The sequence below is a fragment of the Pyrgilauda ruficollis genome, unplaced genomic scaffold (genome assembly GCF_017590135.1).
Source record: "Pyrgilauda ruficollis isolate IOZ18807 unplaced genomic scaffold, ASM1759013v1 scaffold74, whole genome shotgun sequence".
Classification (NCBI taxonomy): domain Eukaryota; kingdom Metazoa; phylum Chordata; class Aves; order Passeriformes; family Passeridae; genus Pyrgilauda; species Pyrgilauda ruficollis.
In genome coordinates this window covers 5717450-5736739 of record NW_024529266.1, presented here as the reverse complement: position 1 = coordinate 5736739, position 19290 = coordinate 5717450, and the positions used below count along the sequence as shown (strand labels likewise).

At 36.5% G+C, this 19290-nt stretch overlaps 1 protein-coding gene across 1 annotated transcript in view; it reads left to right on the top strand.

Annotated features, from left to right (window-relative positions):
- PTPRD (protein tyrosine phosphatase receptor type D) overlaps positions 1–19290 on the top strand; it is a 281972-nt gene that overhangs the window by 131373 nt on the left and 131309 nt on the right. Inside the window, exons 4-7 of the mRNA XM_041486099.1 lie at positions 14158–14346; positions 15600–15608; positions 16342–16359; positions 18120–18230. Coding sequence (XP_041342033.1) covers positions 14158–14346; positions 15600–15608; positions 16342–16359; positions 18120–18230 — 327 coding nt within the window. The remainder of the gene's footprint in view (positions 1–14157; positions 14347–15599; positions 15609–16341; positions 16360–18119; positions 18231–19290) is intronic.

Here is a 19290-nt window from a genome sequence, read left to right as displayed (position 1 = left end):
AAGCACAACGTAAGAGTGATGTGTGTGGTAGTCATTAATTTTTTTTAGAAGCATTTTCAGATTTTTATTTGTGAGAAAGATGTTTCTGTTAAGCTTCTTTAAAACTGGTAGAAACATTTAAGTATGTTTGCTGTCAGTTTTTGATGGCCTCAGCAGGACATTATCATGTAAAAACATTGTTTTGTTTCTCTTTTGAGTAATTAAGTTAGTAATAGAAGCTCACATAATCTTACTTCCTGTCTGAGCTGCAAAGCATGATCAGCAACACACATGGAGATTTGTGAGATACTTGCTGATAATTTCCAAGATCTTTCAGACTTTTTAGTGCAGAGAGAGATTTTCATTGTGTTCAGGCGAGACTGTTGTTGTGTTTCTACAGTTGTTATCTCCATGATGTTGACTTTTGTGGAAAGCTGGCTGCTAAATGCCAGAGAGTTAGAGAATTAGAAAATGTTGGCCTAACTGATAATAGAGAAGCATAAACATTTTAGGACCAAAATACAAGAGACTGTTTTTTCTCAAAGTCCTTGCTGGTGGTCTTTGAATTTGTTACTTGGTTTTTTGAAGATGGTAAGATGTTAGGGTGGGGCTTTGAAGATAAAAGTGTTTATAGACGTACAGCTGCAATAGGTCATGAAGGCTTATCATAGATTGACTCTGGCACAGTGCCAGTGCCCCCATGAAAGGTGTAGCTTAAATGTGTCATATTAAATGTTAAAAATCAGAAAGGATGAATATCGGGATGCATCAGAATAGTTTGGACAAAACTTTTCCAGAAACACAATATTTAAAGAAAGAACAGGCACACAAAAAGCTACCTATATATTAGCAAAATACCTTCCTCATTTGCCAAAGGAGCTGGAAGTTACAGAAAAGGCAAAAACAACTAACTCTTCTTTCTAGAACCCCTCTTACTTTTCATTTAGTGGAACAGCTTGTATTGTATCACTTAAAGTGATGCATACTCAAATATTCAAAGTAGAATGCAGTCATGAAATAAAAGCAGAAAGTTATTCAGCACACACAGATTGATTTTTTAAGTCTTCTTCAGGTACAAAAAAATCTTGGAATACTGAAATACTTTTGTGTGGTCTGAGTGTATTGCTATGTATTTGTTTAGTGGTATAAATTATTTCTCAATTACTGTAACATCTGACCTGTTCCCAATTGCTTCTAAAGAGCACATATAAAAATCTTCATGCCTGCCTCTCCAGCCTACAGGAAAAATAGTTCAAACTCTTTTCTCTAAAAGACATGGGTTTTATATTGTTGTAAAATGGACGACAGATGTTACTATTAATGAATCAAAAGAGAAACAGTTCTATCATTGGCCCTCTCCGTCAATTGCTTGCATTACTTCTGTAGCGTGGGGCCTTCCACCGAGTTTTAATTCACCACTGGATGCATCCACATCTTCTGTTATCAAGCATTCTGTTTTCTTCACTGGTACCTTCTTCATGCAAGTTATCAGATGTTAGGTCTGTTGATAAAGCTGGTATGGAGGTTTTCTGTGGTTACACTGGTTTTGATGTACTTGATATATACAATGCTATGCTGAGCTTACTCTGTCACACTATGCCTGCTCAAAGGCAGGAACTGCCTGTCCACAGCTGTTTGACTTCATTAACTATTCGTCACAAAACAGTGTGTGATGAATTTGCAAGTTACTGACAAAACATGAAATATTCTTCTATTCTTTCTCTGTTTCTCGTCCCCTACCTGCCCCACCTGATGTGATGACTCTCACCCTTCTGGCAATCACACTGGACTATTCAAACATTATCCCAGCCATCACTGCAGTCCATGACTTCCAGCTACACTGAACAACTGGTTTTTTATGTACATGCCAGTGAAGTATTCTACTGAAACTGAAGCATCTCTGGTTTTTTTGTTAACTAATTATCCTTTTCATTTGCAGAAATTTCTTCTATGAAATAACAGAACAAAGCAAAGCAAAATCAATTGCAAACAACCAAGGCTCATAATTTAAAAAGATCAGGAATTACTGATGGTCTTTGCTTAGATGGATAGAAGTTGGTGAGAAAATTAAACAGAAACTGTGAAAACAAAAAGCTTGCCTATACTACATATAAAATCAGCTTAATATTTACTATACAAATGATGAAAAATATTATTGACCACATTTTATTTGTAATTTAAGTGTATCCACTCAGACTCTAGAGTAAAAAATTTCAGTTTACACTGCCTGTTGTGGACTTTGATTTGCTACGTTTTTTAGAGGTAGCACTGAGTTATTATTTAAATAATTTTTTTTAAAATCATGAAAAAGAAGTTAAAATAATTATTATATGCTTTGAGGTGTGAACCTTGATCTCAGCATATAAAAGAGTTTTTTAAAAATAACATTTTTAACATGCTATATTCCTATGCCCAGCCAAGATCTTATTTCAAATTACTGACAATATAAATTGTGTTGGAATTAGTCAAGTAAGTTGTAGCAATAGTTATAGCAAAGCTGAGTAAATCTGGTATTGTTCTGTGTTCAACATCTTATGAATGAATTCCCACATCACTCCTCATTTACAGTTCCATGAGAAATATTAGCTGTTGTTTCTAGACAAATGTGAAAGTGTCATGTTTAAAGTAATTTCTCTCCCCCAGTATTCCAGAGAGCCTACTTGAGTATGCTCCATTCAGCTCACAGTGATTCACAACACCTCTTTCAAGGCCATATGAATATTATTGTGAAAAATGTATTGGAGGAGCATAGGACAGGAACAAGCTCCCAGCAGATGAGAATGAGTGCTGCCTTGCATCACCTCTGCAAGCTGAAGGCAGGGCCTCTGCCATGCTTCAGAGTGTGCTGGTGTGTTGAGCACTTTCTTTCACACAATAACTCAGAGTACAGACATTATCTATCATTTCTAATAGCACCACTCACTATTATATTGTGAAGCATGTTCAATCACAAACTATTCCTGCTTACTTCATCTTAGGGCAGCAGCAAAATTTCAGGTACGACTCAAAGTCACAGTCCACAGTTTTAAACATTGGGTTTGGGTGACAAAATGAACTTTGACATAATGAATCTTCGAGCCTTTATGGGATGAAAACCTTGAAATGCTGACTGCCTTAGCCATGTGTATACGATAAAGTGTTAATGTGAAGTTCTTTGTGACTCCATGCTCATTAGAGGTTTTTCGTCAGCAGTGGTTATTCAGCTTGCCAGAGGACTGTTGAAAAGCTGAATTTTAAGCAGTGTGTGTCCTCTGCTAGAGAGAAAGCCCTTCTGTATCCTTCTAGACCAGAAGTCAATGGTGTTTTGCCCCTGTAGCATTCTTGTCTTTGGGGCGTTGTCGTTTGGACAAAGAACTTCAGTGGTGAAATTCACCAGAGACAAAAAAGCAATTCATACCTACTCCCTTCTCTGCTTTTTCCTGCACTTGTTCTTCTCTGCTATCAAATCAGATCCCTGTAAGAAAATAGGCATCTTCTCAGTATCTTCAAAAAGGAATGTTGCCAGAAGTGGTGACACACACAAGTGAGATGGATTCCTCCCTCATATTCAAGCAAATGAAGAGTGAAGTCTAGAGCACACCCACTCCCTGCACAGCCAAACAATCAGAAAACTTTGCCATCTACTCATAAAGGAACTACTTCCTTCCTTTTGTTAAATGTTCATACAGTTTCAAAGATGCCATGTGTTTTAACTTCTACCAGTACTTTGTATTCTGTCTTATAAATATTAGGAGTACATGACACAAGGCATTGTTTTGTGTCTTACGTATTCCAGAGATTTCTTAATTGATAGATATGTGTGGTGGAAAGACTTAAAATAAAACAAGAAAAAAAAAAAAAAAAAGGAAATTATTGTGTCTGTTGCTTTTTTGCAGTCACCTATCTCTAATCATGTAAGCATTATGGATGTTCTAAGCATGATCATCAGACCAATGAAGATGAATGCAGCATTGGATGTAGAAGAATGGTTCATATTTTGTATAAGTAATATTAGTACAACACTGAATAGTCCTGAATTTCAAGGGATATCTTCTTTGACTGCATTTTTCCAAAATTCATTTTCTGTTCTGACAACATATCTCTTCTTTCCCCATCTCTTCAGCAGTAATAGGACTTCTGTTGTTTGGGTTTTTTTTTTTTCAAATGCTTACGTTTGCTGTCTATTGAAATGATGCAGTAACATTCAAATTGTACAGGTGCATTGTTGTGCTGGGCACCAGAAAATCAGTTGAAATGCATAGACACTACCTTATTGTTTAATTCACTGCACCAAAAGGGCTTTTAGCATCCTGAATGAAATATCCTTTGTTAAAACTTAAGGAATACAATTTCATACGCCTTATTCCTCATTTCTTTCTTTTAGGGGACTAAACAGTAGGAGCATCTAACCACCATCTGTCTGCTCTTTTGGAGCATCTATCTAACCACTTACCAAAGTGAAAATATCCCCTTTCTCTTTCTAAAATGTACAAGTTTAATGCTGAACTAGAAATGCAGAAAATAATGTTGTTCTCCTTTAAAAACAGTACTTCAACAAAGTTAATGGTTTTGACAAGTTGCTTTGTCAGGTTCTTAAATTCTGCAGCTGTGGCATTAACGCAGTTAGTGTAGTTTATTGTTGGCATTTTGGGCTACAGAGAATGTAGGCTGCATTAAAAAATATTGGGGAAGATTATGGCATTGAGGAAACAATTCCTTGAAAGCAGTGTATCAGTAAAAGAAATGGCTATGACAAGGAAGGAAGGAGAGGCAGACTATATGGTCTGGGAACTCATTTGACAGACTATTTCTTTCTCTCTTGCTCTTTTGAATGCAAGAAAACAAGATACTTCTACCTCATTCTCAAACTTAGATGTTGGAACTTGATTGCGATGATTTATTGCTTTACCCTTACTAGTATTTATTGCTTTATACTGACTGAGTACGTGGTAACTAGCTATAGAAAGTATCATATGTATTTGCTAGTACAAATGCTTTAACACTGAGTGCTACTGAGTAGAAAGGAGAGGAAGAAAATGAAAATAATGTTTTTATGTGTTCTGGACCAGTCAGTATATTCAGGCTACTAACATGAAAAATGTGCTCTGGTGTACATATGAACCTGCTGCTCATCTTATTATTTACCTCACCATAAAGCTGTATGTGATGTGAAAAAGTGTAAAACAACGACTGCCTGCATTGCACTGCTTTGCCCTTTATGTTTCAAATAAAAGTGAGGAGAATGTAAAAGCACAAATAGTAGTATGTTAAAAATATTGACTGGATAGAGCAAGCATGCTTTTTTTTTTCCTAATCTTAATTCTTGGCAAGCCCCAATTTAACCCTGATTTAGTGTAATCTAAATCCTAACCCTGTCTGAAAACTAAGCCTTAAATCAGAAACAGTAATCATGGAAATTCATATTGGCGCCCTTTGCAGTCCTCTTGTTTTTTATTCACCAGTGCAAAATTTATAGTATTTTTCTTGTGAATATTTGCATATGAAAATATGTTGGATGCTGTATCCTCTTTGCTTCAGAGGTTTAGCATTTATTTTCCTAAATATATGATACCTTGCTCTTAAACCACCACATTCTCTGCCTTTGTTTCATTACCTCAGACTCTGAGTCCTCATGTTAGACAAGGGACATCTGGTAGAGATGCTTGGATTCCCTACTTTTTTTTTTTTTTTTTTTTTTTTTTTTTTTTTGAGACACAGCTTTTTGTACTTCCTATTACATTCCAAATGAACAGAACAGACAGAAATCCAAAATTCCAATCATAACCTTATTTGGGCATATTGATGTTCAGATGATATGCTCTGCTCGAAGCTATGACACGCCTGTGTACAAATGTGAGAATAAACCCTTATTTTTAGGCTTGTGTTTTCATATGAGTGATGAATCTACAAATGTTAATTCTTGTTGTTCAGATGTCATGTCATTGTTAAAGCAGAGTGAGAGATATTTCACTGTTCATGTAAGTGAGACAGGTCACTTTGGGAAAGGCTTGCAGTCTAATTTTGCAGATTTTGAGAACTGCTGAAAGGTGCAAATTCCTTTTTCTTTATTAGAAGACATCTAATTTCAAAGGCTCAGTGCACTCATTTGTTAAAACAGAGAACTTATTTAAAGCTAAATGCTAATAACAATGAATGTTAACTGACTTAATGCAATGTGAAATTGCTGCTTCAACATTCATACAAATGATAATTCAGTCTAAGTGGCTCTGTGTTCTGTTATATAGACATTACTTTGCAATTTGCAGGGTAATTGCATACAGAGCTACTAAACAAATTTGTTTTCTTTTGTATCAAAATGTGCTTTGCGCATCTCTTCAGTATATGAAGATACTTTGAAATGCATGGCTTTTGATGGGATGGCATGGACAGCTGTTCTTATGTTGAATTTTTACTGATCATCTTATCAATGTCTAATTCACTTTCCTCGTGTGCTAAAATAGTGTGAAATTAAAGAGAACTCCCAGCCGATACCAAGATCTATTATTCTGGTGTAGCCATTACCCTGCTTTACTGATGTGCAGCATCACTAAGTATCCATCTGTATATAGCAACTTTGAACAAAGGATCCCACAAAATAATTTATTGTGTGTTCATAATTACTTCTATTTGCCAAAATTTGCCTTGTAATGTGTTTCAGTATGAATAATGTTTATTAACTGGCACTTCTCTGATGCTTTATATCTTTTAAATCCAATTTAATTTTTATGTATAATTAGAATTGGCTCTGGTTTTATTTTTTAATTCCTTTATATGCATGGTTCTTCAATAATAGTACAGAATACCAACTTCACTGCAAAATGGTGATTTTAGTTCCTCCCCTAGTCTCTTTGATTTTACTGTTCTCAATCCTCCATTCATTTCAGAAGGAAGAAGAATGATTTTGAATAATATGGTCATGATGTCAAAACAGTGCAAATTATATGCTGCTGCCATCTGGAATAGTGAAAATAAAAGCTTTATTTACACTGTTCTTTGAAATAATAAACTTTATTGTGGCAGTTTATCTTCAGTATCTATAATGTATTCTGGGAATGCTCCATGTGTGCCTTTTTATTTTGTGAGCTGCAGAATGACTAAAATTTGCCTGTGGCAAACCTATCAGTGAATCTTGAAATAGATTCATTTTCTTTTCATCCTGAATAGAGAACCACCTTCCATTTGCACAATAAGAAAATTGGTTTACATGAGCAAAATTTTCAAGAGGCACAGTCAAGTACTATGAGTATATATTTTAGTTAGATTACAGAGATTTAACTACAGGTTAATATTGTGTTCTACCTCCAGATTCATATTCTGGAACATGGATGTTTCAATGGTAAAAATAGTTAAGGTGAAATTAAATACTTAACAAACATGTTAGCCAGTTTTCTTGACAACTGTCTGACTTTGAGTCCTGGTGCTATTACCTTGCTTTTATAATCCATAATCCAAAACCAAAATCATAACAATTTGCTTTGGATACTTCACATTTATACTTCATATCCATATCATAGTAATATCATCATGTTGTACTGTAACTCAGAAGACTATTCACACTATTCAGTCTTTCTTGTTAAATCATGATTGTGATTGCTAGAGTGATTCAGTAAGGTAGCTACTCAAAATTTAGGAGTTCAAAACTCAGTCTGTTTCTAAGAACTAACACTCCTCTTGCTGCCAGCAAGGCCTGTGCGTGATTTGAAAGTAACCTTTTACAGAAAAAGTGGTCAAAATGTTAAAAAGCTGTGGCACAAATCCTTGCTAAATATGACTGTCTTCCTCTGTCTTTAGCTGTGTTGTATATTAGACATGCAGGTTTTACCACAAAGGGTCAAAGCCATTGTACTGAAATCCTCTTCTTTCTTTGGGTCCACCTTTTGTATCTATGTTGTCTTGACAGTACACCTTCATAGCTTGGGAAGTTCCATTCCTGAAATTTTCATGAAATAATTACATCATTAAAAAAAATCTAAAAAAGATTGTATCTTTTTTTGTTAAAATGAGAGGAACTAGAGTTAAGTGATGAGCAGAACAGAGTTTATAATATATAGTTGTGGCACAGCTATGATTTTTTCTATCAATACCACTTAAAGTTAAGTATGCTTTCTTTTTTTGATAGAGCATAATTTTAACTTGTGGCTCAAGATACCACACCATCAAAATTACTGTTCACACAAAAACACTGACTTTGAGCCTCTAAATGCTGTTGCATTTATGAGGGCAAGCTCACCTCTAGGACAAATGCAGCAACAAGTAAAATTACACATATTACTTTTGTTTTAGGTCTACTTATATTGAAATCTGAATGTAAAGGCTAATGTGCTTTTTCCAATCAAGTTTCCTGGAAGGGAAGCAATTGCTAAACTGGCAGTAAGGACATTGTTTATAGAATATAGAATCATAGAATCATAAAATGGCCTATGTTGAAAGGTATCTTAAAGACCATCTATTTCCAAACCTTCTAGAATGCACATGGATACCTTCCACTAGATCAGATTGATCAGAGCCCTGTCCAGCCTGACCTTGAACAATTCCTTTCCAGGTTCAATTCCAGCTTCACCTAGGCCTTCCTGACCTCATCTCTACACAACAATACCTCATCTCTCTACTCTTCTTAGGTCACCACCAATCCTAGCTTCAATGGCCTGTCCATTTGCTTCTTTCCCTTCAGTCTGATTAGCAATTCCCTACTCAGTCCTGCTGTTCCCTTGCCTTCCTTGCCCAATTTCTTGCTCTTTGGAAGAGGCCAGCTCTTGCCCTCGGTGGAAGACTTCCTTAAAGATCTGCCAGCTCTGTTCCATTCTCTTGTCTCTGAGGGAAGTCTCCCAGTGGCTCTCTCTGGCTATCTCCTTGAAGAGCTGGAAGTCTGCTTTCCTAAAGTTCAGGGGCCTAACTTTATTCCTCGCCTGCCCATACCCCTCAGGACTGCAGACTCCTCCAGCAATGTGTGATCACTGCAGCTCAGACTCCCTCCAACCCTGATGTTCAAGATCAGCTCACTTCCACTGGTGTCCATCAGATCCAGGATTGTATCCCCTCTGGTAGGGCTGCTGTCTGTTCCTTTGCTCCGGAAGGTATCCCTCATGCTTTCCAAGAGTCTCCTGGCTTGCCTGCAGCTTACTGTGCTGCTTTCCCAGCAGATTTTAGGATGGTTGAAGTGCCCCAGCAGGAAAAGAGCCTGTGAGCATGATGCCTCCTGTAGCTGGAGGAAAAAGGCTTCATCAATAGGGTACCTTTGATCAGGGGTCTGTACTTAAAACCATCCACAAGGTTCCCTTTGTTGCTTTGGTCCCTGATCCTTACCCACAGGCTTTTGACCTGCTCGTGGCTACTCTTCAGAGACAGCTCTTCACACTCAGTCTACCTCCTGATGTAGAGGGTGACCCCTCTGCCTCTCTCCTCACCTGTCTCTTCTGGAGAGCCTGTAGCCATCAATAGTCACACTCCAGTCACATCCCACCAAGTTTCTGTAATGGCAAGAAGATGATAACTTTCTAGGAGCACAGTGGCTTCAGCTTCTGTTTGTTGTCCATTCTGTGTGCCTTGGGTGAGCAATGTCAAACTGACTGAATATACAGAGAGTTGAGAAATACTAAGAGCCATGATACAAAGCAAGGCAAGGTCATTTTGTTAACATTCTCTCTTAAGGGCTCATCTGGTATCCTCTCTCTGTAATTGTTTTCTACATTATTCAGATCATACACTGACAAATAACTTCTGTGGAGTCATGCAGCAATTGGAAATTATACTAGTGCAGTACTAAATGCATTCTTTTAATGCCAATAATGAAATTCAGCACCTTTAAGACAGATAACAAATTCAAAGAATGTGGCCTGTTTCTAAATCACTTGTGTCTGTCATCCTAAACAAAAAATGTATTACATGTATAAGTCATTAAGCCACAAGGACAGAAAAGTCTGACCTTTAATGGCCTCAAAAAATGACAGTACCAAATGGCTTTGAGAAGGTCAAGTCTGATTTAAATTGTTGATGAATTGGAAACTAATTGACTGGAACTGAATATTACGTAGGAAGAGCAGTATATACTGTAGTTTAGAACCTAGTGAGCATATTAATGATCAGTAAAAAATATTTTTCTGGCCATCTCATGTAAAATTGTAGAGGATTCCAATATATAAAAATTTGTAACAGTTACTTTCCTCTTACTGTGGCTGAGGTGCAGTTGTTCAATGATGTGATGCTCAGCTTTCTTTCATAGAATGTTTGATGATCTGTCATACTTGGTATCACTAAAGTGTAAAGACAGTTGTACAAATCATGAATAAACTTAGAGAAAAAAAAAGTAATTAACATCTTAAAAATGAAATCCACCATGATAAGCCCTCCAATTAGAAATTTCATTATTTCCCTGGTCTATTTGATGTTGTATATCTGGGTTTATTGCCAGATACCTGAAAGCCGGGTTGGATATCAGCCACAACTGTCAAAAAATTAACAGTTCTGGGTATTTGAATGTTAGATTGTGATGTTTCTTATGAAAATTTCATGAAGAGCATTCATTCAAAAAGATTACATGCATAAGGCAGATGGATGGAATTTAATTGCCCTTATTAAAAATAAGCAAGGGAGTCTCTTTACTACTTCATCCTATTAACAGTCAAGATAGATTATCTTTGTTGTACACTTAGGTATTTGCAAAAGGGACTCTAGGATTTTCTGTATAAGCCAAATAGGGAAGGTAAGGTCATAAAAATCCTGTTCTGTGTCACAAGTCAAATATTGTCAGCTAATACCAAAGCAAAGACTTTTTTATAAGTAGACGTGAAATATACCTTTTTTTGGGAAGAGCCTGTGGCTGGTGAATAATTTGGAATTTATCAGCTGATTGGTAGAAATCCTAGTTCTGAAGAGTCATGGAAGCTTTCTGGATAGTTGTGTTCACTGTACCAAGGCCCTGGAATTGTTGGTGAATTTGGTGCAGATTATTTCTCCCCTGTTCTTCCTGTTGCAGGTATTAGCCTTGAAAGAAATACATGGATCCTCATGGTTCCTTTACTAGTGTCATCACCGAAATGTTGGTTTCCTTGATAATGGGATGACCTATATATGTGGCACCAGCTTGCTGGATGAAGGCACCAGCTTGCTGGGATTCAGCTCTCTCCAAGGGGGAAGAGATTCTTTGGTGAAGGGCTAGCAGGGCTTATTGATAGGGGTTTAAATTAGATTTGACAAGGGATGGAGGTATCATCAGGTTTAATAGTGATAAGGTGTGGGACATGCCTTCACACACATACTAGTTAGATGGCTGAGCCAGAAAGAGCCTGGAGAAGGTATGCAGGTCAGCAGCAGAGCACCAAGTCATTCCAGCCACACTAGACAGAAAGTCAGCTTCATTGGGGAGCAGCTTAAAACCCCTTCGTGCTAATACATGCAGAATGGGTGGTACTAGAGATGTGTAGATGCCTGCATGCACACCTCTCTATGACTTTAATTGGCGTCATGGAAACACAACGACCTCTCTTATGATTAGAGTGTTGGGAGGAAAGAATGCAGCCACTACACATCACATTTGAAAACTCGTGGCAGTCTGGTGAAGTTCCCACCAACAGGAAAGGGGAAAACATGAGCCCACTTTTAAAAAGGGAGATAAGGAAGACGAAAGAACTACAGGCCAGACAGTTTCCTATCAGTGCTTGTAGAGGTCAGAACAGATGGAACAGATCCTCCTGGAAAATATGCTAAAATGACACTGAAAATAATTAGGTGATTGGCGACAGCCAACATGGCTTCACTAAAGGCAAATCACACCTGACAAATTTGGTGGACTTGTAGGATTGCATTACAGCAATGTTGAACAAAGAAGGGCAGCAGAAATCATCTATATGGATTTGTGCAGAGCATTTGACACTCTCCCAAATGTCATCCTTGTCTCTAAACTGGAGAGGCGTGAATTTTGGCAGGTGGAACTCTTGGTGGATAAAAAAATGGCTGGATGATGGCACTCCTAGAGTTGCAGTCAACAGCTCAACATCTAGTTAGAAACTAGTGTCAGCTGAGGATCCTCAGGGATTCATACTGGGACCAATGCTACTTGACATCTTTGTCAGCAACATGGGCAATGGGATTGAGTGCTCCTTTAGCAAATTTACCAATGACACCAAGCTGTGTGATGGGGTCAACACACTGAAGGACATGGATTGACCTTAACAGGCTTGAGAGGTGGAAGCTGAGGAAGTGCAAAAAGGCCAAGTGAAAGGTTCTGTACCTGTGTTGGAGTCATTCCAAATAACAATACAGACATAGTAGAAAATGGATTAAGGCTTACTCTGGGAAGAAAGACAGGATGTTTGTGGGTGAAAAGTTTGATATGACCCTGCAATGTATACTCGCAGCTCAGAAAACAAACTTTATCCTGGGCTGCATCAAAAGAGACATGTCCAGGAGGTCAAGGGATATGCTTATACCCCTCTATTCTTTTGTTGTGAGACTCCCCCCTTGAGGTATTGTGTCCAGCTCTGGAGCCTCCAACACAAGAAAGACTTTGGTTAGTTAGAATGAGTCCAGTAGATAGCCACAAGTTGATGAGAGGTCTGAAATACCTCTTCTACAAAGAAAAGCTGAGAGAGTTGGGTCTGTTCAGCCAAGAAGGGAAAAAGCTCTGGAGACCTTGTTATGCTTTCCAATAACTAAAGGGGGCCTACAAGAAGGCTGGAGAGGAGCTTTTCAAAAGGGATAGGAAATGGGGATTTGCCCTAAGCTGAAGGAGGTTAGATTTTGATTAGATCTTAAGAGGAAAAGCTTTACTCTGAGGGCGGTGAGGCTCTGAAATAGGTTGCTCAGAGAGGTTGTGGATCCCCATCTCTGAAGGTGTACAAGACCAGATTGGATGTATCGCTGAGTAATTTGGTCTAGTGGAAGAGGTTTCTGTCCATGGCAGAGGGGTTGAATGTAGATTTTGTTTAAGGTCCTAAACCATTCTGTTTTCTGAGTGCAGTTGTATTGCAAGCAGTTAAGTAGCTCTTGAGCAACATCGCACCCCAGGAACTAGAAAGATCTGTAGGCTGTGTTTGCTTGCTATACATTCTTTCAGGAAAGTCTGTAGACTTGTCTGGCATCTTTGAAGATGTGATACTTCTTAACTAAAGAGAGTTAATGCTGAACAATTTCTCCTGTTAGTTTTATCCCCATATCAATTGCTTGTCTGTAATGATTAGTCAAGACATTAAATAACATGTGGCTTATAATTAGTGTAGATCCTCTTTCTTTGGTTATTTTTGATTTTCATTTTTGAATGGAATTAATATTATTTTGCAATAAAAATATTTTTGCCATTGCAGTGGAAATGAGAAGTGAGATTTCAAGCGGGTTATTTTAGCTATGCAAACTTGATTTCTGAGACATTTCCTGACCCTACTGTGCTTTCAGTAACTTGTAACTTGCTAGCAGTTGTCACATTATGAGGGCCAATTACTCTTGTACAGTATTTTTCAATATTTCAGTTATTAATATTAACCACATTAGCATGAGGATTTTTGGCTGTATCTGAGTATTTTAGTAGACACTGTTGTTTCTATTCAATATCATTGTATCATGCCACTTTATCTTTGCTATCCACAGAGCTCCAATGTTTAGAATTTCTCAGTGTTTTGCAGTCATATAATGTATTCATTTTCACAGCACTCCCCTGTAGCAGTAGAGCACTGTCAAGTCCATCTCTAAGATGGACAATCAAAACACAGGGGCAATAGATGTTGAGAAACAGCAGATAAGTAATAATGATAGAAGCAAGAAACATAACTTAGGTCTTCTGAGTTAGTGGCCAGATCTTACAATGCATGATGATCCTTCCTTATGTACTTCTCTGGTATAAAGAGGAGTTTTCCTTAATGTTGGTAGATTTGATAATGGTAACTTGATATTTCACATAAAATAGTAAGGACTCCTGCAAGAAGGGCAACACAGTGTGGTATGGTACCATAGTATGAGTCCAATGATTGCATGCTAGGTAGTGTATCTCATCTGATTTTATAAAATTTATAGCCATTTTTAATAAACTTTCTCTTTTGTATCAGCATTTTGATCAATTGTTTGTTGTTTAAAAATAAGTCGGTGATCACTGAATGTTAAGCAGGATGATGATTTGGGCTTTCATGCAGCACTGCACAAGTGACATGAAATCCCTCAAGTCATAAATAAATAACTTTCTTTTTATTTATTCTTTATAAATTTCTTTTGCAGAGGATCAAATTCCTCGAGGTTTTCCAACCATTGATATGGGCCCACAGCTGAAGGTGGTTGAACGAACTCGTACAGCTACCATGTTATGTGCAGCCAGTGGCAATCCTGATCCTGAAATAACTTGGTTCAAAGATTTCTTACCTGTGGACACAAGCAACAACAATGGCCGCATCAAGCAGCTACGCTCAGGTAGGGTCTTGTTACTGTTTCCACTGACGCCCACAGTTGTTCTCTCTCACTTTTTCTTTCTTTTCTTTCTCTTCTTTTTTTAAAAAAAATTTTATTTATAGGTAATAATTTCTCTTTCCCCTCTCCTTTTCTGTGTTACTAAGTGTGTTGTCCATGTCTGTGATGTTGTCATAGCTTTCTATAGAGTCTGTCTCTGTGTTTTGCAGCTTCTGTTTACTCCACATTGCTCACTGCTGTGACTGTATTTTTTGGTAATTTTTTTCTTTACTGCTTTTTGCAGTACTTGATGGATCCATTTTCTCCTCTTTCTTTCTTCTTTCCTTTTAATTTTTTTTAACAAATTTATTTCAACATTGGACTTCATTCAGAAATTGCAAGGAGTACCAATGGTTATATTCATCAAAATCAAAACCTGCATTAGACACTTCAATTAAAATCTAAAATGTGTTTATTGCTGTCTTTTCCACATTTGACTTCACCAAAGATTAGCCAGTTTGGACACATCTTCTTTCCTCTCACAAATACATAAAGCACAGTACTTCTTCCCATGCAGATTTATACCTGGAAAAAAAAAAAAAAAGGAAATGAAATCTTTGGGAAATCTGTGGAACAAAGTTGGGGGTTTTTTGCTGGCTGAGCATTTTTCCAACACATTTAGCCACAGTAGTGTGCGTCCACGCTAAAGCTTTATGAATCCTATATTTTCTGGATCTACAGAAGTCTGCTTTTGGTGTAGATTCCAGCTTTTGCTGCTCTCTCTCTCTCTCTTTGCCCCTTGCACCTCCCTAGCAGTTCTCTCACTCTCCTCCTGCCTTAGTTTATTCTTTTGCTCTCTTTAGATTAAAACCAAAACAACAAAACAAGAAACAGACAAACAAATCTCTAAATTTATTGAGTTTAACGCTTATCCCAAAATAAGATCAGATCATTGATCACTGGGATATAATGAGCATTTTTCTTCGACAATTGTAGTAGATATCGTTATGGAATCTAAGTTGTTTAATCACGTGTCTTCCCAGAATTCTCAGCTTTTGACCTGTCCTGTGATGTTAAATCGTCTTGTTAACCTACTTTTTGCTTGTTGTCAACAGAACTGTGTAAATTAACCTTCTGTTAATGTAAATTAAGATTTTTTCACATGTGACATAGATGATTTAGTATATAAAGCTTTAACTGAAAACTTTGTACCAAATTATAAGGAATATAATAATATTTTTATGCTGTCTTTCTTCTCTCCGTATTTAAATCTCCAGAATCTATTGGTAAGTGCTTAGTTCTGAAGCGCACTTCACCCCCACTAATTTCCATATTCAGAATATTATGATTATGATTATGATAATTATTATATGATTAGTATTATTATTCTTAAAATGCATGGCATGCATTTTACTAACAGTCAGTGTAGTCACCAGACCCCTATAGTGGCGCACACGCACACCTCCACAGAAATGTTGTCTTATCAGTCATAGCAACACCTAAAAAAAAACAGTACACATGTATCACATAGATCTAGAACAGTAAATGCCATAATCCAGCCTAAACTACAGTGTTTGTTTTGAGATAGACTTCAGTATATCCTCTTTTATATATATATAGATCTATATATATATATATATTTAAATAGAATTTTCAATTTTCTCCTAAAATATGTCATAAGTACAGTTTTGTAAAGTTTCCTTTAAGTATTTAGGCATATTTGATACATTTCTAACCCTATATAACCAAACGTCTAAGAACTCAGATGCTGCTCTGAGAATGGCAGTGTAGCCAATTATAGCCTTTTTGCCCTTTGTGGTACAATGCAACTTGCTTTTATAACCTGATAATACTATCTAATATATTCCTGTTTTAACAGTATAGTAATTCAAGTTTCTCTTAAGACCTTATTTAATTCTGTAAATCTAATTTGATTCTTCTTCCAAAGCCCTAGCCTCCTTCTTCTCGTACTAATGCTTCTTCTTTCTAATCTTATTTGCATTCATATTATCCACCCAGGTGGTACACCAATAAGAGGTAAGAGTGCTGAACTAACGTTCACAGAATGATCTTACTCATTCTTTCTGTCCTTTCATCCCTCTCATCTTTGTCCTGTTTTTGGTTTTGTTTTGTTTTGTTTTCCATAAGGAGAAAATAAAACAAAATAAAAACCATGGAATTGTCCATCATCTGATTTTCTTTTTCCTTTGTCCTGTTTGGTTATGATCAGTGACTCTCATATTGTGACCTTTCTTTCTTCTCATTACCTTTTCCTTTCCCCTTTTCATTTGTTCATAAAAAAAAAAAAAAAAAAAAAAAAAAAAGAAATTGTGATATGCTTCAAAGAAAGCATATCCAGATCTCCTGGCCATAGCCCAGTCACAGCGTACCATTTGTCCCTCTTTTTTCTTTTTCTTCTTCTTCTTCTCCTTTTTCTTCTTCTTCTTTTTCTTCTTTTTTCTTTTTCTTCTTTTTTTTTCTTCTTTTTTTTTCCTTCCTCTTATTTTTTTGTCCAACTGGAGCAAAAAAAGATCATTTTTTTTCTTCCTTAGCTGTTCTTTTCCTGGACCAAAGCCAAGATGGTCTGGAGAACAGTAGCAGACATGCAGAAGACAACATGGACTATCTTCTTTTTGTCTTATCTTTCACAAAAGGTTTTTGGTTTTGTTCTTCAATCCTTTTTTTTCTTTAACTTCATAAAACTGAAAATTATGTATCCCCCCCAAAAGAATTACAGAATTTTTTTTTCCCTTTATTGTGGTTTTGCCTTTTTTTTTTTTTTTTTTTTTTTTTTTTTTTTTTTTTTTGTTGTTGTTGTAGTTTTCTTTTTTTGGAATTCTCTCACCTCTGGATTTTTGGATCTTCTAATCTACAGGCTTTGGAAATGAAAGGTTACTGACTCATTATTCTTGGTGGTATGTGGTATTGTTGGTTTTTGATTCTCTAGCAAAACTGTTTACTTCTTTTGTAATTCTTATTTTGTATTTTTCTTGGGTTTTGTGACACCACACTGCTAATCCCACTTGTGGATTTTGATGGGTGTCTCAGGAGGGGCCCTCCTATGGTCCTCAGCAGTGGTTGGTTGGTTCTTCCTTGTTGGCGTAGACCATGCTTTTGAAACTTTTTTGTCTTCTAATTCAACTGCTCTTTGTTTTTCAGCAAACGTACTTTAAGATTGTAAGTTGCGGAAAACGGTCTTTCTTTTCTTATCAATCTGCATGTCTTAAAGCAGTTTTATTTCTTTAAAATAATATTTTGATAATTGTAAATGACTAATACAATTTCTTTTTTTTCACTTCAAGCAGCCTTTTTGTTCTTGCTGCGCATTTTTGGCTTTCTTCAGCAGAAGATTTCTTGAAGTCTGTCCTGCTTTTTTACGAGTACCACCTTTTGTGCTACTTTTGTTACTAGATTGAAACAATTAAGTAAAAAATAAAAAATTATAATGACCCAACTACTTAATCTCTATTGTTTTATTAAAAGCCATTCTTCCTTGAAGCAGTCTCACCCATCTTCATTTAATGGTTTAGGAAGTAGTATTGTTTAGACAGGGTTTTGTTGTGGTTTTTTTTGCCAAATGCTAATTGTTTTTCTGTGCTAGCACTGATGATGTGAAAAAAATAATCTCTGTTTTTTTCATTGCATCATTTTCTGTCTGTGCATCTTAGCAAGAAAATGAATCGACGTTGAGTGGACCTTCGCATACAAGCTTTTCATATTGTTGAGAGGTGTATTATTATGGATGTAAAAAGCCTTCTCTGACCCTCTCTTTGGCAATGTATTTTATATTCATACAGGTGCCCTCCAAATTGAACTGAGTGAAGAATCTGACCAAGGCAAATATGAGTGTGTTGCAACCAACAGTGCGGGTACACGCTATTCTGCCCCTGCCAATCTATATGTCAGAGGTAGGAATGACATAACCCTGGCATCCACTGTTCGTGCAGGTTCAGGGCTAAGATACTCTCAGGATCTATACAGTTACCACTGTAATGATCAAAATGCCATGGTAAATGTGTCAATTGTAAAGCTAATTTTAAACTTTAGAGGAAAGGCTTGGGGTTTATTTTGTTCTTTTAAAGCACTCTTGAGTCCAGTCTATCCTGTGGGTTAAGGTTTGTAAGTATATTTATATTTTTTGCATTTTAACTTCTGGTTTTTTCCTGCATTAAGTTAAATTGTGCTTTGCATTTATTTTCTTGTATTTGTTTTGTTTTATTTTGCTTTTCTTTTCAAACTCCTGAAGTGACTGCTCTGTGTGCCACTAATCAGCTGAGTGTAACCCCGAGGCATTGAGGTGTATGCCTACCTGACCTCTGCTGTCTAACTGCAAAGGAAAGGCTTCTAACATTATAACTTTATGTATGCAGAGCACAACTGTATTTTCTTCTTTTCTCTTTCTTCTTAATATATATGTATGTGTATATAAATATATATATAATTTTTTTTTTTTTTAGTGTAGTCTTGTAAGTGAAGTGTAGTCCTTTAGCATGATAGGAGTCAATTGGCTATGTTATTTTAAGAAATTGCCTTAGTGTGTGACAGGTATGACTAATAATAAAACCATTATATTTTTCTGTATGGTGGTAAAAATGGTTATTAACATATTGAAATTTTTTATTTTGTTCAACTAGAAAGAAGGGCTTTGTTTCAGGCAGTATTTCCTACGTCTGATTGATGTAGATTTCTGTAAAACAAAGCCTATTACATACATACATACATATGTGTGTATATATATGTGTGTGTGTGTGTCTATAATATCAGGGGATGGGTGGGGGAAATAGGACTGAAAACATAAAAAGCTGTAAACCTTACTGTAGGGTGGATGACCTTACAGAAAATGCCTAGCCTGATTTTGAAATTTTTTTTAGAGCTGATTTTTTATCAACCTGATGCGTTTTCATATGGTGTTACTCTTTTGGCTAATTAAAAAAGAAAAAGAAAGGAAAACCTTTCATAGTGATGACA